Here is a 20602-nt window from a genome sequence, read left to right as displayed (position 1 = left end):
GAAGGCCTTAAAGCGGCAGCTGGAGGAGGAGCAGAAGCTGAAGCCGGGAGGAGTGGGAGCCCCCTCCTCTTCCTCCTCCTCTCCCTCTCCCTCGGCCCGGCCGGGCCCGCCCCCGTCTGAGGAAGCCATGGATTTCCGGGAGGAGGGGCCTGAGTGCGAGACCCCGGGCATCTTCATCAGCATGGATGACGACTCGGGGCTGACCGAGGCCGCGCTGTTGGACTCTAGTCTCGAGGGCCCCCTACCCAAGGTATGGAGAGCAGCCTCCGCTGCGAAGGAGGAAGCCGGATCTGGGCCGGGGTGAAGGTGGGCGGGGGGGGGCGGGCATCAGGAGGCAGGGCCTGAAGGGGAGCGTGGAGGGGACCGCGCCCTCCACCCGGCTCCCTTTTCCTTCCCCGGTCACCAGGAGACGGCAGCGGGCGGGCTGACCTTGAAGGAGGAGCGGAGCCCCCAGACCCTAGCACCTATTGGAGAAGATGCTGTGAAGACCCCCAGCCCGGCTGCCGAGGACGCCAGGGAACCCGAGGCCAAGGGGAACAGCTGACGGGGCTCGAGGGGGAAGGGGGGTGGGACAGGGACGCGGGGCTGGGGGACGGGGCGGGGCTTGACCTGCGGATGCTTTGCCTTAAAAAAAAATAAAAGATGTGAACTTGGGCAAGTTACTGAAAATAAAAAAAAAAAGGGATGGCTGGCCTGGGGCGCGGATGCCGCCTCGAGTCTGGCGCGACGTCTGCCGTGGGGCTGCGCGGGATCGGCAGTGCGCGCCCAGAGCCTGCGCGGAACCCACCCTGGCCCACTCCCCGCGCCCTCCCCGGGTAACGGCCCCCTTTCCCGGTGCTCAGAAACCGGCGCTGTCGACAGGTGGCTCGCTTGGCCTTGTCTGCAAGCCTTTCTCCTAGAGATCTGTACCTCCTGGCGAACCATGGGAGACCTGCCGCCCTACCCTGAGCGCCCTGCCCAGCAGCCCCCGGGCCGGAGGACCTCTCAGGCCTCCCAGAGGCGGCGCAGTCGGGACCAAGCTCAGGCCCTGGCCGTGGACCCCGAGGAGGGGCAGCAGATACCTCCAGACGCCCAGCGAAACGCGCCGGGTTGGTCACAGAGGGGCAGCCTGTCCCAACAGGAGAACTTGCTGATGCCCCAGGCCTTCCAGGCTGAGGAAGCCCGGATGGGTGGCATGGAGTACCCATCCATGAACACGGGCTTTCCCTCAGAGTTCCAGCCCCAGCTTTACTCTGACGAAAGCAGGATGCAGGCCGCCGAGCTCACCACCAGCCTAATGCTGCAGCGGCTCCAGCAGGGCCAAAGCAGCCTGTTCCAGCAACTGGACCCCACCTTCCAGGAGCCCCCAGTCAACCCCTTGGGCCAATTCGACCTCTACCAGACAGACCAGTTCTCCGAAGGTGCCCAGCACGGGCCCTACATAAGGGATGACCCTGCCCTTCAGTTCTTGTCCTCTGAGCTGGGCTTCCCACGCTACAGTGCCCAGGTGCCTGAGCCGGAGCCTCTGGAGCTGGCCGTGCAGAACGCCAAGGCCTACCTGCTGCAGACCAGCATCAATTGCGACCTCAGCCTGTGAGCAGGGGCTAGGAGTGGGGCGGGTGGGGGACCCAGGCAGGGAGGGGCCCCACCCGAAGTCCCTGCCTCAGTCAGTCAGACAAGGGATCGTCCCTCATGGAAAACCAGTGACTGCTCCCGGCCTCTAATTCAGCTCAGAGTCGGAATCAATGCCAACTACAGCTAGCATTCACTTCCCAGACATGTGCCGGCATTGCACACAGTCACACCTAATTCTCACCGGAGATGAGCGCATCAGCTCATCCTACTTTACAGAGGAGGAGACAGAGACACAGAGAAGCTGCGTTGCTTACCCAAAACTACACAGCTAGGATATGGCAGAATCAGGATTCCAGAACACGTGATTTGGCTCCCCAAGCCCTCTTGCTTTTTTTTTTCCCCCAGACATAGTCTCACCCTGTCGCCCAGGCTGGAGCACAGTGGCGTGGTCTTGGCTTAGGGCAACCTCTCCCTCCCGAGTTCAAGTGATTCTCCTGCTTCAGCCTCCCGAGTAGCTGGGGTTACAGGCGCACTCCACCTCACCCAGCTAATTTTTGTATTTTTAGTAGAGACAAGATTTCACCATGTTGCCCAGGCTAGTCTCAAACTCGACCTCAAGTGATCCACCCATCTCGGCCTCCCAAAGTGCTAGGATTGCAGGCATGAACCACCGTGCCCAGCCCTCCTGAGACTCTTATCCTGCAACTAAACCTCCCTGCCTGAGGAAGATACTTGCCAAAGCCGCTTAGCTGCAGTCACAATACAGTGCTCTCAGCCTCCATTAGATACCCAGGATGCTCTCATTCTAGGGGAGTGGACAAGAAACAGAAAAACTGATAAACTGAAGCTAAGGGCTCAGGTGAAAAATAAGGGAGGCTAAGATGGCTAGGGAACACATGAAATAGTGGGAGTCCAGCCAGGCACGGTGGCTCACGCCTGTTATCCCAGCACTTTAGGAGGCCAAGACGGGCGGTTCACCTGAGGTCAGGAGTTCGAGACCAGCCTTGCCAACATGGCGAAACCCTGTCTCTACTAAAAAATACAAAAATTATCAGGGCATGGTAGCACGGGCCTGTAATCCCAGCTCCTCGGGAGGTTGAGGCAGGAGAATCGCTTGAACCCGGGAGGCAGAGATTGCAGTGAGCCGAGATCATGCCACTGCACTCCAGCCTGGGCAACAGAACAAGACTCCATCTCAAAAAAATAAATTGTGTGGGTCAGTGAAGGCCTGTCCAAAGAGGTGACATTTGATTAGGGCCCTGAAGGAGTCGAGGGAGAGCATCTTGCAGATAACCGGAGGAAGAGTGAGCCAGGCAGAGCACACAGCAAATGCAAAGGCTCTGAGGCTTGCTGTTTTTGAGGAGCAGTAAGGAGGGACTGGTATGTCTGGAACCAAGGGAGGAAGAGGGAGAGTGGGAGAAATGAGGCTGATGAAGTAATGGTTCTTATTAAAGCACAAAGCTGGCCCTGTCCCTCCAATGCTCAGAACCTGCTATGGCTCCCCATTGCCCACAGGGGGAAGCTCAGACTCCTCACCACAGCCTTCAAGGCTCTTGGCCTGAGACATGTAAGGCCTTGCTCATGCCTGTAATCCCAGCACTTTGGGAGGCTGAGGCAGACAGATCACTCGAAGTCAGGAGTTCAAGATCAGCCTGGCCAACATGGCAAAACCCTGTCTCTACTAAAAATACAAAAAGCCAGGCATGGTGGCACACACCTGTGATCTCAGCTACTCGGGAGGCTGAGGCAGGAGAATCACTTGAAACGGGAGGCAGAGGCTACAGTGAGCCAAGATCGTGCCGATGCACTCCAGCCTGAGCAACAGAGCGAGACTCTGTCTCAAACAAACCAACAAACAAAAGGCCTTATATGGTTCAGCCCCTGCCCACTGTCCAAACTTCATTTCTAGTCACTACCTGCTCCTTCCTCGGATCCTAGAATCTAGTCAGAATTAACCTCTGGCTATTCCCCAAGTGCCAGCTCTTCAGAGCTTCAGGCTCTCTTCCTGAGAAGCCCTAGCCAAAGTCTCACCTCTTCTTGCCCTTCCCGACTTGCATGATGGTCCAACACCACACCCAAGACTGCCAACAGAACAGCTTCCGCAAACAAAAGGTGACACATACATGCTTGGAAATCAGACCAACTTGGTTTCAAAGGCTGACTGTGGCCGGGCCCGGTGGCTCATGCCTGTAATCCCAGCAGTTTGGGAGGCTGAGGCAGGCAGATCACTTGAGTCCAGGAGTTTGAGACCAGCCTGGGCAACATGGAAAAACCCCATCTCTACAAAAAGTACAAAAATTAGCCAGGCATGGTGGCACACGTGTGCCACTACTGGGGTGGCACTACTGGGGAGTCTGAGGTGGGAGAATCACTTGAACCCGGGAACCAGAGGTTGCAGTGAGCCAAGACCGAGCCACTGCACTCCAGCCTGAGTGACAAAGTGAGACCCTGTCTCAAAAAAAAAAAAAAAATACAAAAAATGCAAATGTTGGCCAGGCACGGTGGTTCACACCTGTTAACCCAGCACTTTAGGAGGCCAAGACGGGCAGATCACCTGGGGTCAGGAGTTTGAGACCAGCCTGGCCAACATAGTGAAACCCCGTCTCTACTAAAAATACAAAAATTAGCTGGAGAAGGTGGTGCACGCCTGTAGTCCCAGCTACTCAGGAGGCTGAGGCAGGAGAATCTCTTGAACCCAGGAACCCAGGAGGCAGAGGTTGTGGTGAGCCAAGATCACAACATTGCACTCCAGCCTGGGCAACAAAGCAAAACTCTGTCTCAAAATAATAATAATAATAATAATAATAATAATAATAATAATAATAATACAAATGTCGGCCAGGTGCGGTGGCTCACGCCTGTAATCCCAACACTTTGGGAGGCCGAGGAAGGCGGATCACCTGAGGTCAGGAGATTGAGACCAGCCTGGCCACCATGGCGAAACCCTGTCTCTACAAAAAATACAAAAAAATTAGCGGGACGTGGTGGTGCGTGCCTGTAATCCCAGCTACTTGGGAGGCTGAGGCAGGAAAATCGCTTGAACCCAGGAGACAGAGACTGCAGCGAGCCGAGGTGGCGCCACTGCACTCCAGCCTGGGCAACAGAGCGAGACCCCCTCTGAAAAATAAATTAAAAAAATAAAATTGCAAACTCTCTCCCATCCCTGGCACCCCCAGGCCCTATTCAGTACTTTATGTGTCACCCTAAAAATTACCACCCCATGCCTGACACACTGTATATATTTTGCTCGTTTGATTAGTGTCAGTTTCCATCATAAGAATGTCGGCTGGGCGGGGTGGCTCACGCCTGTAATCCCAGCACTTTGGGAGGCCGAGGCGGGCAGATCATGAGGTCAGGAGTTCGAGACCAGCCTGACCAACATGGTGAAACCCCGTCTGTACTAAAAATCCAAAAAGTAACCAGGCATCGTGGCGGGCGCCTATAATCCCAGCTACTCAGGAGGCTGAGGCAGGAGAATTATTTGAACCCGGGAAGCAGAGGTTGCAGTGAGCCGAGATGAACCACTGCACTCCGGCCTGAGCAACAGAGCAAGACTCCATCTCAAAAAATAAATAAAAATAAATAAATAAATAAATGTCAGCTACACCTGGGCAGGGACCTTTTCAGTTCCCTACTGTGTCCCTAGCACCAGGCACAGGGCCAGGCACATGGGAGCTGGCTCAGTGAGCTGAGTGAGTGAGGTCTCTCTCCTCCCATTCCTCCTGCGGGAGGCAGGTACGAGCACCTGGTGAATCTGCTGACCAAGATCCTGAACCAGCGGCCCGAGGACCCCTTGTCTGTCCTGGAGTCTCTGAACCGCACCACGCAGTGGGAGTGGTTCCACCCCAAGCTGGACACTCTGCGGGACGACCCCGAGATGCAGCCCACCTACAAGATGGCAGAGAAACAGAAGGCGCTGTTCACCCGGAGTGGAGGCGGTGCCGAAGGCGAACAGGAGATGGAGGAGGAGGTGGTGAGTGAGGCAGTCAGGAGAGGTGGGCATCAGGGTCAGTGGGGGCCCAAGCACACTTAGGGCACAGCCTGTGCCAAGGCCTGGAGGCGAAAGACAGCATTGGACAATCCAGTCACAAAACAACTTCAGTCTTGGCAGGATGGGGTGGCTTACATCTGTAATCCCAGCACTTTGGGAGGCTGAGGCGGGCAGATCACGAGGTCAGGAGATCAAGACAATCCTTGCTAACACGGTGAAACCCCATCTCTACTAAAAATATAAAAAATTAGCCAGGCACGGCAGCGGGCACCTGCAGTCCCAGCTACTCGGGAGGCTGAGGCAGGAGAATGGCGTGAACCCGGGAGGCGGAGCTTGCAGTGAGCCGAGATCACACCACTGCACTCCAGCCTGGACGACAGAGCGAGACTCCGTCTCAAAAAAAAAAATAAATAAATAAAAATAATTGAGATGGGGGTCTTGCTATGTTGGCCAGGTTGGTCTTGAACTCTTGGCCTCAAGCCATCCTCCTGCCTCGGCCTCCCAAAGTATTAGGATTACAGGCGTGAGCCACCACTCCCAGCCAAGAGCTGGAGTTCTTAATGTGGGGTCTGTGGAAGGGCAAAACTGGGGGCTTTTGTGGCCTGTACATGCTTCTAGGAAATGACTCATAAAAATGCATGATTCAGCATTTTGTATTTCTTTTTCTGTCTAGTGCAAGGCAAGGCTCTTATTTCTCTCGTTTTCTGCCTTCCAGACGGCTAGCCAGGACCTTGAATGGCATTTATGCAATAAACCACTCCTTCCTGCCCCCCACTGCTTTGAAATGCCACCTGCACCATCTATTCCCCACACAGAGTCCTGCAGGAGTCTCTGCTCCCAGCCTTTGCCCTGTGGATGGCTTCCTGCTCTAGGACTCTCCTGTTTACTGCTGACAGCAGCTGCATGGCAGGTGTTGGCTGTTTTGGTAGCATAAGTCTCCCCATCACTGAACCTCTGTTTTGAAAAGTTTTGACTAGCCGGGCACAGTGGCTCACGCCTGTAATCCCAGCACTTTGGGAGGCTGAGGCAGGTGGATCACGAGGTCAGAAGATCAAGACCATCCTGGCTAACACAGTGAAACTCTGTCTCTACTGAGAATACAAAAAATTAGCCGGGCATGGTGGCAGGCACCTGTAGTCCCAGCTACTAGGGAGGCTGAGGCAGGAGAATGGCGTGAAACCGGGAGGCGGAGATTGCAGTGAGGGGAGGTCGCATCACTGCACTCTAGCCTGGGCGACAGAGCAAGACTCCGTCTCAAAAAAAAAAAAAAGGCCAGGCGCAGTGGCTCACGCCTGTAATCCCAGCACTTTGGGAGGCCGAGGCGGGTGGATCACGAGGTCAGGAGGTCGAGACAATCCTGGCTAACACGGTGAAACCCCGTCTCTACTAAAAATACGAAAACAAAATTAGCCAGGCGTGGTGGCGGGCACCTGTAGTCCCAGCTACTCAGGAGGCTGAGGCGGGAGAACGGCATGAACCCGGGAGGCGGAGCTTGCAGTGAGCTGAGATTGCGCCTCTGCACTCCAGCCTGGGCAACAGAGTGAGACTCTGTCTGAAAAAAAAAAAAAAAAAAAAAAGATAAGTTTTGACTATTCTCACATCTATAATTTTATTTTATTATTTTATTTTTTCCATTTTTTTTGAGTTGGAGTCTCATTTTGTCACACAGGCTGGAGTACAGCGGTATGAACTCAGCTCACTGCAGCCTCCACCTCCCAGGTTCAAGGGATTCTCCTGCCTCAGCCTCCCGAGTAGCTGGGATTACAGGTGCCCGCCACCATGCCTGGCTAATTTTTGTTCTTGTTTTTGAGACGGAGTCTTGCTCTGTCGCCCAGGCTGGAGTGCAGTGGCACGATCTTGGCTCACTGCAACCTCTGCCTCCAGCGTTCAAGCTATTCTCCTGCCTCAGCCTCCCGAGTAGCTGGGACTACAGGCGTGTGACACCACGCCTGGCTAATTTTTTGTATTTTTAGTAGAGACAGGATTTTGCCATGTTGACCAGGCTAGTCTCGAACACCTGACCTCAGGTGATCCGTCCGCCTCGACCTCCCAAAGTGCTGGAATTATAGGCGTGAGCCATGGCGCCCGGCCACATCTATAATTTTAGACTAACTTTAGGATTGTTTTGGCACATTCCAAAAACTAACACCTTATTTTACTTGTTTGACAACATAGGTCCTTTAAGTTAGGATATAGATGATGTCAGATAAATAGAAATAAGTGACTTGGATGAGTTGGTCATTTTTCTCACACATAATCGTCAGGTGTAGTCTAGGACTGGCAAGGTCCTAGTCTTGCAAGGTGGCTCTGCAGTGAAGGGCACCGAGAACTGCCTATTCCCCACACCCCCAGGCTCCCTACCTGTCCCTAAACAAAGAGAGCTGTTTTCAGCATCACAGTATCTTGGTTATAAATCCCATCACTGGTTGGGTGCGGTGGCTCATGCCTGTTATGTCATCACTTTGGGAGGCCAAGGCAGGTGGATCACCTGAGGTCAGGAGTTCGAGACCAGCATGGCCAACATGGTGAAACCCTGTCTCTACTAAAAATACAAAAATTAGCCTGGCGTGGTGGCGTGCACCTGTAGTCCCGGCTACTCAGGAGGCTGAGGCAGAAGAATCGCTTGAACCCTGGAGGCGGAGGTTGCAGTGAGCCAAGATTGTGCCACTGCACTCCAGCCTGGGCAACAGAGCGAGACTCTGTCTCAAAAAATAGTAATGGGCCGGGCGCGGTGGCTCACGCCTGTAATCCCAGCACTTTGGGAGGCCGAGGTGGGCGGATCACAAGATCAGGAGATCGCGACCATCCTGGCTAACACAGTGAAACCCTGTCTCCACTTAAAATACAAAAAATTAGCCAGGCATGGTGGCGGGCGCCTGTAGTCCCAGCTACTTGGGAGGCTAAGGCAGGAGAATGGCGTGAACCCGGGAGGCGGAGCTTGCAGTGAATCGAGATTTTGCCACTGCACTCCAGCCTGGGCGACAGAGCAAGACTCCGTCTCAAAAAATAATAATAATAATAATAATAATTTTTTAAAAATAGTAATAATAATATGCCGGGCGCAGTGGCTTAGGCCTGTAATCCCAGCACTTTGGGAGGCCGAGACGGGCAGATCACGAGGTCAGGAGTTCGAGACCAGCCTGGCCAACATGGTGAAACCCCATCTCTACTAAAAATACAAAAATTAGCTGGGCATGGTGGTGCACGCCTGTAATCCCAGCTACTGGGGAGGCTGAGGCAGGAGAATGGCTTGAACCCAGGAGTGGAGGTTGCAGTGAGCTGAGATCAGATCACTGCACTCCAGCCTGGGTGACAGAGCAAGACTCTGTCTCAAAAATAATGATAATAAATAAATAAATAATAAAGATTTTGGGACTGGTTGAATAATAAAGTGTTGGGGACAGCCTTGTGGCCACATGGATAGGGGCTGGCAGGCATTTCCCTGGGAGAAGGAAGAGCATTGGTCTGTGGCCCGTGCAGATGTACATTACACTTCTTTCCCTGGCTTCTGAGCCAAAACTTGGCTGGCTTCTTTTTTTTTTTTTTTTTTTGAGACAGAGTCTCACTCTGTCACCCAGGCTGGAGTGCAGTGGTGCGATCTCCACTCACTGCAAGCTCCACCTCCCAAGTTCATGCCATTCTCTTGCCTCAGCCTTCCGAGTAGCTGGGACTACAGGCACCCACCACCACACCTGGCTAATTTTTGTATTTTTAGTCGAGACCAGATTTCACCATGTTGGCCAGGATGATCTCGATCTCCTGACCTTGTGATTTCCCTGCCTTGGCCTCCCAAAGTGCTGGGATTACAGGCGTGAACCACTGCATCCAGCCGTAAACTTTGCTGGCTTCTAGTTTCAGCCTGCTTGCCTTCAGTCCCTTTCTGAGCCTCTGTCTCTCTCTCTTTCTCTTTCTTTCCTTCTTCCTCTTTTTCCTCCTCCTCCTCCTCTCCTTCTTTTCTTCTTCTCCTCCACCCCACCCATCCTCTGGCTGTGTGAATCAAGCAGATGGTATAGATGGAGGCAGTGAGGACAGGACTTATTACCATCCTCTAACATCACTGACTCCTCCGTTCAAGACCTGTCTTCTCCCTTAACTTTCTGTGAAACATGGAGTACGTGTTAGGAGTGCACTGGGCCTCAAGTCACAGAAATCATGAATAAAAGTGGCTTCTTTGTTACAGGAGCAATAAGGTCAGGGTGGGTAAGGCAGCTGAGCAATGCTACTGGGGACCAGGCAATTTCCACCGTTCATCTCCACCACCATTAAGGGTGTAGTACTTTGTCTCCCATGTGTTGCCTCATGGTCCCAAGATAGCTGCTGTGGCCCCAGATCTTATATCCCCATTCCAGGCAGGAAGAATAGGGAATGACAAAAGGCAAAAAAGATTTTCTCCTAGTGTGGTTTTCCCTTTTCTTCTCCATAAGGGACATCCTGTCCAAGGGCTTTCCCTACATCTCACTGGCCAGCATGAGTGGCTTGAGCAGCTGAGTTACAGAATCTTTTAGGTTTCTTTCTTTTTTTTTTTTTGAGACGGAGTCTCACTCTATCACCAAGGCTGGAGTGCAGTGGTGTGATCTTGGCTCACTGCAACCTCCGCCTCTCAGGTCCAAGCGATCCTCCTGCCTCAGCCTCCCAAATAGCTAGGATTACAGGTGCCTGCCACCACGCCTGCCTAATTTTTGTATTTTTTGTAGATACAGGGTTTCACTATGTTGGCCAGGCTGGTCTCAAACTCCTGACCTCAGGTGATCTGCCTGCCTTGGCCTCCCTAAGTGCTGGGATTTCAGGCGTGAGCCATCACATCAGGCCTCTTTTTATTTTTTGAGACCGTGTCTCACTTTGTTGCTCAGGCTGGAGTGCAGTGGAGCAATCTCAGCTCACTGCAACCTCCGCCTCCCCGGTTCAAGTGATTCTCCTGCCTCAGCCTCCTGGGTAGCTGGGATTACAGGCACCTGCTTGTATGGCTGGCTAATTTTTGTATTTTTAGTAGAGACAGAGTTTCACCATGTTGGCCAGGCTAGACTCGAATTATTGACCTCAAGTGATCAGCCGTCCTCGGCCTTTCAAAGTGCTGGGATTACAGGCATGATGAGCCACTGCACCCGGACTCTTTTAGCTCTCTTGACTCTAGAAGAGTCTGGAAGAGGTAGGCTAGGGAGCAGAGCTTCAGCATTCTCCCCTCTGCCCTCCGCCCTACCCTGCGCAGGGGGAGACACCAGTGCCCAACATCATGGAGACTGCCTTCTACTTCGAGCAGGCCGCCGTCGGCCTGAGCTCGGACGAGAGCTTCCGCATTTTCCTGGCCATGAAACAGCTGGTGGAGCAGCAGCCCATCCACACCTGTCGCTTCTGGGGCAAGATCCTGGGAATCAAACGCAGCTACCTGGTGGCCGAGGTGGAATTCCGGGAGGGCGAGGAGGAGGCAGAGGAGGAGGAGGTGGAGGAGATGACGGAAGGTGGCGAGGTCATGGAGGCGCACGGCGAGGAGGAGGGCGAGGAGGACGAGGAGAAGGCCGTGGACATCGTCCCTAAGCCCGTATGGAAGCCGCCGCCCGTGATCCCCAAGGAGGAGAGCCGCTCAGGCGCCAACAAGTACCTGTACTTTGTGTGCAACGAGCCGGGCCTGCCGTGGACGCGGCTGCCCCACGTCACTCCGGCCCAGATCGTGAACGCCCGAAAGATCAGGAAGTTCTTCACAGGCTACCTGGACACGCCGGTCGTCAGCTACCCGCCCTTCCCGGGCAACGAGGCCAACTACCTGCGGGCCCAGATCGCTCGCATCTCGGCCGGCACGCAGGTCAGCCCGCTGGGCTTCTACCAGTTTAGCGAGGAGGAGGGCGACGAGGAGGAGGAAGGTGGTGCTGGGCGCGACTCCTACGAGGAGAACCCCGACTTCGAGGGCATCCCCGTGCTGGAGCTGGTCGACTCCATGGCCAACTGGGTGCATCACACACAGCACATCCTGCCGCAGGTGAGCGCCGGGACTCCGGCCTCTCACAAACGGCAGGAGCAGGGGGCTCGCGCATGACCCTGCAATACTGAAGTCAAGCTCTTACTCTCTTCTAGGCAACTAATATTCATTCGTTCATTCATCCATCCATTCATTGGTTCAACAGATATTGGTGGATAATCCCATCAGAAACCTTTGGGGACAGAGGCATTTTTTTTTTCTTTTCTTTCTTTCTTCTTTTTTCTTTTTCTTTTCTTTTTTTTTTTTTTTTTGAGACGGAGTCTCGCTCTTGTCACCCAGGCTGGAGTGCACTGGCGCGATCTCGGCTCACTGCAACCTTCACCTCCTGGGTTCAAGTGATTCTCCCGCCTCAGCCTCCTGAGCAGCTGGGATTACAGGTGCCTGCTGCCGCGCCTGGATAATTTTTTGTATTTTAGTAGAGACGTGGTTTCACTGTGTTGCCCAGGCTGGTCTCAAACTCCTGAGCTCAGACAATCCGCCCGCCTTGGCCTCCCAAAGTGCTAGGATTATAGGCACGAGCCACTGCGCCCTGTCCGTTTGTTTGTTTTTTCTTTTTTCTTTTCTTTTCTTTCTGAGACAAAATTTCACTCTTGTTGCCCAGGCTGGAGTACAATGGCGTGATCTCGGCTCACCGCAACCTCCACCTCCCTGGTTCCAGCAAATTCTCTCACCTCAGCCTCCCAAGTAGCTGGGATTACAGGCATGCGCCATCACGCCCAACTAATTTTGTACTTTTAGGAGAGACAGGGTTTCTTCATGTTGGTCAGGCTGGTCTCAAACTCCTGACCTCAGGTGATCTGCCCACCTCAGCCTCTCAAAGTGCTGGAATTACAGTCATGAGCCACCATGCCCAGCTTTTTTTTCTTTTAAGACATAGCATCTTGCTCTGTTGCCCAGGCTGGCGTGCAGTGGCGTGATCATAACTCACTGCTACCCTGACCTCCAGGGCTCAAGCAATCCTCCCACCTTAGCCTCCTGAGTACCTAGGACTACAGGCACGTACCACCACAACTATGCCTGGCTTTTTTTTTTTTTTTTTTCTGAGATGGAGTCTCGCTCTACTGCCCAGGCTGGAGTGCAGTGGTGCGATCTTGGCTCACTGCAAGCTCTGCCTCCCGGGTTCACGCCATTCTCCTGCCTCAGCCTCCTGAGTAGCTGGGACTACAGGTGCCTGCCACTATGCCCGGCTAATTTTTTTATAGTTTTAGTAGAGCTGGGGTTTTGCCGTGTTAGCCAGGATGGTCTTGATCTCCTGACCTCGTGATCCGCCCACCTCAGCCTCCCAAAGTGCTGGGATTACAGGCATGAGCCACTGCTTGGGAGGCTGAGGCAGAAGAATGGCATGAACCCAGGAGGCAGAGCTTGCAGTGAGACACTGCACTTCAGCCTGGGCGACAGAGCAAGACTCCGTCTCAAAAAAAAAAAAAAAAAAGAATCAATGAGGGGGCCAGGTGCAATGGCTCGCGCCTGTAATCCCAGCACTTTGGGGGCAGAGGCGGGTGTATCACTTGAGGTCAAGAGTTCGAGACCAGCCTGGCCGACATGGCAATACCCGGTCTCTACTAAAAAATACAATAATTAGCCGGGCGTGGTGTCAGGCACCTGTAATCCCAGCTACTCGGGAGGCTGAGGCAGGAGAATCACTTACACCGGGAGGCAGAGGTTGCAGTGAGCCAAGATTGTGCCACTGCACTCCAGCCTGGGCCACAGAGTAAAACTCCATCTCAAAAAAAAAAAAAAAAAAAAAAAAAAAGAATCAATGAGTGAATGAATGCATGAATGGGGTCACACAGTCAGGAGTCCTCACCTCAACACAGCAGTTCTGTCAGCCCGTTTCCCACCTCCCCTTAACTATGCAGCTAAATCTTGCCCTCTTGCCTGTGCCTGGGTCTCTGAGGACAAGGCTATGCCTGTTGGCCCTTCACCTCCCCCATAGGATGCAGGCTGGGCTCCGTGCACTGGGGCCATCACCTGAGCTTCCCCCCACCCCCAGGGCCGCTGCACTTGGGTGAACCCTTTGCAGAAGACAGAGGAGGAGGAGGACCTGGGGGAGGAGGAAGAGAAGGTAGATGAGGGGCCAGAGGAGGTGGAGCAGGAGGTTGGCCCCCCACTGCTAACGCCACTTTCAGAAGATGCAGGTAAGGAAGCCCTCTCAGCCTGTACACCACTGGCTGAGGAGGGCTGGGAAGAAAGGGAGGGGTGGCTGGACTGCTGGGGTCCATCTCCTTGGTCCTTCCCTCCCAGGCTCAGAGGCTCTCTCAGCTAAAAAATGGGTGTAATCACAGTGGCCCCATCAGGAGGTTCTGGGAACATGTCCATAGACAGGTGGCAATGGCCCAAACCTTAGGATATGGCCTTTTGAGTTTGGGCCTGGAGGGAGGGGGACATAGTTGGAGAACCCTGCCTAAAGACTGGAGCTGGTTGTGTGTGTGTGCGTGTGTGTGTGTGTGTGTGTGTGTGTTGTTGTTGTTGTTTTGAGATGGAGTCTAGCTCTGTTGCCCAAGCTAGGGTGTAGTGGTGCAATCTTGGCTCACTGCAACCTCAACCTCTCGGGTTCCTGCAATTCTTCCGTCTCAGCCTCCTGAGTAGTTGGATTACAGGTGTGTGCCACCACGCCCAGGTAACTTTTGTATTTTTAGTAGAGATAGGGTTTCACCATGTTGGCCAGGCTGATCTTGACCTCCAGTCCTCAATTGATCCACCTCACTCGGCCTCCCAAAGTGCTGGGATTACAAGCATGAGCCACTGTGCCCAACCTGGAGCTGCATTTTGGATGAATGGACAGGAATTTTGTAAGGTTGGGGCCTCAGGCACCCGGAGGGAAGTGGAGAGAGAGGCTAGGAGTGGGCCAGGGGACAGGTCCTGGATTTGAAGCCAGATCCTGCCAGCCTGTGCCCTGCCCTCTGCACCCTGGTCCAAACCGATGACCAACTCAGGAGTGGAATCACAGTGGCTCCCCAGACTGGGGGCCCTGCTGGGCGCCAGGCACTGCAGCAGGTGTGCTGCAGACCTTGTCACCAGGCTTCACTGCCACCCTGCAACAGAGGCCAGATGAGTCTCCCCATTTCCTGGGTGCAGCCACTGAGGCTCAGACAGGTGAACTGGCTTCCTGGGGCCACATAGAGAAAGAGTGGTCCAGGCCAGGAGAGGTGGCTCACGCGTGTAATCCCAGCACTTTGGGGGGCTGAGGCCGGTGGATCACCTGAGGTCAGGAGTTCGAGACCAGCTTGGCCAACATGGTGAAACCCTGTCTCTACTAAAAATACAAAAATTAGCCGGGCGTGGTGGTGCATGCCTGTAATCCCAGCTACTCGGGAGGCTGAGGAAGGAGAGTCGCTTGAACCCGGGAGGCAGAGGTTGCAGTGAGTCGAGCTCACACCACTGCACTGCAGCCTGAGTGACAAAGCGACAAGACTCTGTCTCCAAAAAAAAAGAGAGCGAGAGAGAGAGAGAGTGCGTGTGTGTGTGGTCTGCAGCCAGGGTTCAAACACCGCAGCCCGAGCTGTTGGTGGCTATAGTTCCCCTCATGCTCCTCCAGGCCTCCCTCACTGCTGCCTGCCTTCCTTCAGGGTACAGTGCAGGGCCTGGGGACCTCCCTGACCCTGCTGCCCCTCTCTGCTGCCTCTCCACCACAGAAATCATGCACCTGGCACCCTGGACCACCCGCCTGTCCTGCAGCCTCTGCCCGCAGTACTCAGTGGCCGTTGTGCGCTCCAACCTCTGGCCCGGGGCCTATGCCTATGCCAGTGGCAAGTAGGTCTTCCCCCAGCCCCTCCCAGCAGGAGAATCCCTCGGGACTTCTTCAAGCCTGGTTGGGCCCGGCAACTCACCAGGGTGGGCAGAGATGGGGAGGGCCCCCTTCAGGAAGCCCCTAGGACTAACGGCCTCATAGCTCCTAGGAGTTTCACCAGGGCTAAAGTGGGAAATACCAGCCCACTAGGATGGGTCTTGGTGATGAGTCATGATGAGAGCAAGGAGAATAAGAGAGTGGGAGGGACTGGCTATGGTCACACAGCATTTGCAGGATACGAACCTGGATCTCCAGCCCCCTGATGACAGCGGCAGAATCCCTCTCTGGAGGAGCTAACTCCGTCCCTGGGGTCCCCTGGACAGTTCTTCTTGTTTGTGGTTTTGTTTTGTTTTGTTTGAGATGGAGTCTCGCTCTGTCACCCAGGCTGGGCAACAGTGCAGTAGCGCAATCTCAGCTCACTGAAACTTCTGCCTCCCAGGTTCAAGTGATTCTCCTCCCTCAGCCTCCCTAGTAGCTGGGACTACAGATGCATGCCACCATGCCTGGCTAATTTTTGTATTTTTAGTGGAGACAAGATTTCACCATGTTGGCCAGGCTGGTCTCAGACTCCTGACGTTGAGTGATCTGCCCGCCTCGGCCTCCCAAAGTGCTAGGATTACAGGCATGAGCCACCGCACCCGGCCTGTTCTTCCAGTTGGAAGGCTCTTCTCTCTATGGGGCAGAAACCTTCCCTCCCACCACCAGTTGTTCCAAAAAGAATGGCAAGCTTGGGCCAGGTGCACTGGCTCATGCCTGTAATCCCATCACTCTGGGTTGCCAAGCTGGGAGGATTGCTTGAGCCCAGGAGCTTGAGACCAGCCAGGGGAACATGGTAAGACCCTATCTGTACAAAAAAATAATAATTAAAAAAAATTAAAAATCAGCCAGGCATGGTGGCACGGACTATGGAGTCCCAGCTACTTAGGGGGCTGAGGCAGAAGGATTGCTTGAGCCCAGGAGATCGAGGTTGCGGTGAGCTGTGATCGCACCACTGCACTCCAGTCTGGGCGACAGAGCAAGACCTTGTCTCAAAAAACAAACAAGAATGGCAAGCCAAAGTCACTCCTACATCCTCCCACCCAGCTACACACTCCCCACCTTCCTTCAGCCTTCCCCCCCAGGCACCTGGCAGCCCTCTGCCCTGCCACGTGACAGGGTGTTTGCAGCTGGAGGTGGGCGCACCTACCAGCTTTGTCCACCAGATGGCATGACGATTTTTCCTAGAATTTCTTTTTTAATCTCAATGTGAACTAGGACTGTATTCATTCGCTCCTGTATGAATCACAGCCGTGGTGGGATTGCATGTAATCTGGATACTTTAACACATTCCTGGCGTTTATTTTTTCCTTCTCTGGAAGCTGGGAAGAGGCACGTTTGCTTTTGCCAACTCCCTTCTTCAGGCCATACCCCAATATGCCAACATTCCTCTGAAAGCAAATGATCCAAACTTGGGCTCCACTTGTCCATCCATCCTCTGCCCCCACCCACCCAATGCTCTTCTGTCCCCCACCCAATCTGTGTCCACCCATTGTTCCATTGTTTTTTGTTTTTCTTTTCTTTCTTTCTTTTTTTTTTTTGAGACAGAGTCTCGCTCTGTCGCCCAGGCTGGAGTGCAGTGGCGCGATCTCGGCTCACTGCAACCTCCGCCTTCCGGGTTCATGCCATTCTCCTGCCTCAGCCTCCCAAGTAGCTGGGACTACAGTCGCTCGCCACCATGCCAGGCTAATTTTTTGGTATTTTTAGTAAAGACGGGGTTTCACCGTGTTAGCCAGGATGGTTTCTATCTCCTGACCTCGTGATCTGCCCACCTTGGCCTCCCAAAGTGCTGGGATTACAGGCGTGAGAAACCGCGCCCGGCCTTTTCTTTCTTTCTTTTTTTTTTTTTTTTTTTTTTTTGAGATAGGGTCTCTCTCTGTCACCCAGGCTGGAGTGCAGTGGCGTGATCACGGCTCACTGCAGCCTCCACCTCCTGGCCTCAAGCAATCCTCCCACCTCAGCCTCCCAACATACTAGGATTACAGACGTGAACCACTGTGCCTGGCCTCATTTTTTAATTTTTTTCTTTTTTCTTTTTTTTTGAGGTGGAGTCTTATTTTGTTGCCCAGGCTGGAGTTTAGTGGTGCAATCTCAACTCACTGCAACCTCTGCCTCCCAGGTTCAAGCCGTCCTCCTGCCTCAGCCCCCCTAGTAGCTGGGATTACAGGCATGCACTACCATGCCCAGCTAATTTTTGTATTTTTAGTAGAGATGGGGTTTCACCATGTTGGCCAGGCTGGTCTCGAACTCCTGACCAGGTGATCCACCCACCTCGGTCTCTCAAAGTGCAGGGATTACAGGTGTGGGCCACCGTGCTCGGCTCTCTCTGCCTCTTTATCGGTCTCTGTCTCCCTCTCTCCCTACCTCTTAGTCCCCTCCCTTTCCTCCCATCTATTCCTCTTCCTTGTCTAGTTAAAATTCTGCAGAAAGGCTGAATTGGCTGGGTTAGGCCTGGGCACTTACCTCCTTGTTCATTATCAGTCTCTTCTTAGCAGAATGTAGGCACAACCCAGGGATTTTTTTTTTTTTTTTTTTTGAGATGGAGTCTCACTGTGTCGCCCAGGCTGGAGTACAGTGGTGTGATCTCAGCTCATTGCAACCTTCACCTCTCGGGTTCAAGTGATTCTCATGCCCCAGCCTCCTGAGTAGCTGGGACTATAGGCGCCCACTACCACGCCCAGCTAATTTTTGTATGTTTTGTAGAGATGTGGTTTCACCAGGGTGGTCTCAAGCCCCTGACCTCAGTTGATCCTCCCACCTCGGCCTCCTAAAGTGCTGGGATTACAGGCCTAAACCACCGCACCTGGCAGGGATTTTTGTCTAGTTTGTTTACTGCTGTGTCCCTAGCACCTAGACAATTTTATTTATGTCCCACATAATATGTCGGACATAAATAAAATGTCACAATATAAATAAATTGATATCCAACATAAAATTATGTCTTACATAAATAAAATATGAGCCACATATATAATTTAATTTTTTTTTGTTATTTTTAGTTACTTATTTCTTTTTTTTTTTTGAGACAGAGTCTCGCTCTGTCACCCAGGCTGGAGTGCAGTGGCGCAATCTTGGCTGACTGCAAGCTCTGCCTCCCAGGGTTCACGCCATTCTCCTGCCTCAGCCTCCCCAGCAGCTGGGACTACAGGCGCCCGCCACCACGCCCTGCTGATTTTGTTTTTGTATTTTTAGTAGAGACGGGGTTTCACCGTGTTAGCTAGGATGGTCTCGATCTCCTACCTTGTGATCCGCCCGCCTTGGCCTCCCAAAGTGCTGGGATTACAGGCGTGAGCCACCGTGCCTGGCCTAGTTACTTATTTCTTGATTTATTTTGAGATATGTTCTCACTCTGTCACTCAGGCTGGAGTGCAGTGGCATGATCACAACTTACTGCAGCCTCAAACTCCTGGGCTCCAGCAATCCTCCCACCTCAGCCTCCCCAGTAGCTAGAACCACAGGCACGTGCTACTGCAACTGGCTAATTTTTAAACTTTGGGAGGTGGAGGCAGCAGATCACTTGATGTCAGGAGTTCGAGACCAGCCTGGCCAACATGATGAAACCCTGTCTCTACTAAAAATACAAAAATTAGCTGGGCGAGGTGGTGTGTGCCTATAGTCCCAGCTACTTGGGAAGCTGAGGTGGGAGAATCACTTGAACCCAGGAGGCAGATTTTGCAGTGAACCCAGGAGGTGGAGTTTGCATCCAGCCTGGGTAATACAGAGAAACCCAGTGAGCACGTTTCACCCTGCCATCCGCAACTTTGCAGTCATGCTATACACATGCTGGGTCCTACCCTTAAAGAAAGTCAAGGCTTGCCGGGTGCAGTGGCTCACGTCTGTAATCCCAGCACTTTGGGAGGCTGAGGCGGGCAGATCATGAGGTCAGGAGTTCCAGACCAGACTGGCCAACATAGTGAAACCCCGTCTCTACCAAACATACAAAAATTAGCTGGGCGTGGTGACGCGTGCTTGTAGTCCCAGCTACACGGGAGGCTGAGGCAGGAGAATCGCGTGAACCCGGGAGGCGGAGGTTGCAGTAAGCCGAGATCACACCACTGCACTCCAGCCTGGGCAACGGAGTGAGACTCCATCTCAAAAAAAAAAAAAAAAAAAAAAAGTCAAGTCTGGGGCCTTTGAGGGAGAATTTCACAGTGTCTCACTGCCTCTCCAGAAAGTTTGAGAACATCTACATCGGCTGGGGTCACAAGTACAGCCCCGAGAGCTTCAACCCGGCCCTGCCAGCCCCCATTCAACAAGAGTACCCCAGTGGCCCAGAGATCATGGAGATGAGTGACCCCACGGTGGAAGAGGAGCAGGCTCTGAAAGCAGCCCAGGAACAAGCCCTGGGAGCTACAGAGGAGGAGGAAGAGGGCGAGGAGGAAGAGGAGGGCGAGGAGACAGATGACTGAGGCCCGCCCTCTAGCCACTTTCCCCAAGCAGGTCGATAGCAAATTTCCCCTTAGAGGTAGTTAGCATGGATTATATTTTCACTATGTGCTTCCTGTCCCTAGAGGGCAGGGATAGAAAAGGAAGGCAACTGCTTCAAATAAAATTCCTCCACGGCATTATGGATGAGCCATTCATTCATTTGTTCACCACCTCTGTTGACATGGACTCCAAGCCAGGGTTGTTGGGCCCTGCAGAGGGCACAGACATTGCCTGGCAGAGTCTCTCCCACCTGTTTGGCTCTTGTTGTTGTTGTTGTTTGAGACAGGGTCTCATTCTGTCACCCAGGTTAGAGTACAGTGGCACAATCTCAGCTCCCTGCAGCCTTGACCTCCTGGGCTCAAGCAGTCCTCCCATCTCAGCCTCCTGAGTAGCTGAGACCGCAGGTGCACGTCACCACATACACTAATTTTTGTATTTTTTGTAGAGACAGGGTCCTGAGTAATAGGACTGCAGGCACAGCCCACCATGCCCAGCTGAATTTTTTCAATTTTTCGGAGTCTCACTATGAGATGGGGTTTATGTTGCCCAAGCTGGTCTTGAACTCCTGGCATCAAGCGATCTGCCTGTCTTGGCCTCCCAAAGTGTTAGGATACAGCTGTGAGCCACCACGACCAGCCCCACCTGATTTATTTATTCATTTACCTAGCCATCAAACCATTATTGAAATACCTCCTGTCAGCCCACCTCTGTGCTGGGGACACTGACAGCCACAGTCCTGCCTTCCTGGGCCTCACAACACTATGGGGAGAGAGACTCATCTCCAGACAGTGACAGCCCAAATGGGGAAGCCCAGAGGACTGACAGAGCTCCC

General features: G+C 53.4%; 1 protein-coding gene across 4 annotated transcripts; it reads left to right on the top strand.

The window, feature by feature from the left end:
* The first annotated feature begins 761 nt into the window (after positions 1 to 761).
* Positions 762 to 19907, top strand: RSPH6A (radial spoke head 6 homolog A). 4 transcript variants are annotated; one of them, XM_054540731.2, is made up of 6 exons: positions 762 to 1572; positions 5290 to 5527; positions 10800 to 11516; positions 13510 to 13654; positions 15152 to 15269; positions 19514 to 19907. In XM_054540731.2, exons 1-6 carry the CDS (start codon positions 923 to 925, stop codon positions 19749 to 19751), a joined length of 2106 nt encoding a protein of 701 aa, XP_054396706.1. In that variant the 5' UTR covers positions 762 to 922; the 3' UTR covers positions 19752 to 19907. The 4 variants fall into 4 exon arrangements, with proteins under 4 accessions (XP_054396706.1, XP_024093128.2, XP_054396707.1 ...); XM_024237360.3 differs by having other exon boundaries at positions 10752 to 11516; XM_054540732.2 differs by having other exon boundaries at positions 767 to 1572; positions 10803 to 11516.
* The last annotated feature ends 695 nt before the right edge of the window (positions 19908 to 20602 follow it).

Source organism: Pongo abelii, chromosome 20 (genome assembly GCF_028885655.2).
Source record: "Pongo abelii isolate AG06213 chromosome 20, NHGRI_mPonAbe1-v2.0_pri, whole genome shotgun sequence".
Taxonomy (NCBI): Eukaryota; Metazoa; Chordata; class Mammalia; order Primates; family Hominidae; genus Pongo; species Pongo abelii.
Note: the sequence above shows the minus strand (reverse complement) of the source record. Positions and strands in the feature narration are given on the sequence as shown.

Bases quoted from the DNA above. Each gene is read 5' to 3' on its own strand.
- RSPH6A (XM_024237360.3), top strand. From the start codon at position 923: ATGGGAGACCTGCCGCCCTACCCTGAGCGCCCTGCCCAGCAGCCCCCG. The intron at 5,528-10,751 runs GTGAGTGAGGCA...TACCCTGCGCAG, and splicing joins AGGAGATGGAGGAGGAGGTG to GGGGAGACACCAGTGCCCAA. The intron at 13,655-15,151 runs GTAAGGAAGCCC...TCTCCACCACAG, and splicing joins GCCACTTTCAGAAGATGCAG to AAATCATGCACCTGGCACCC.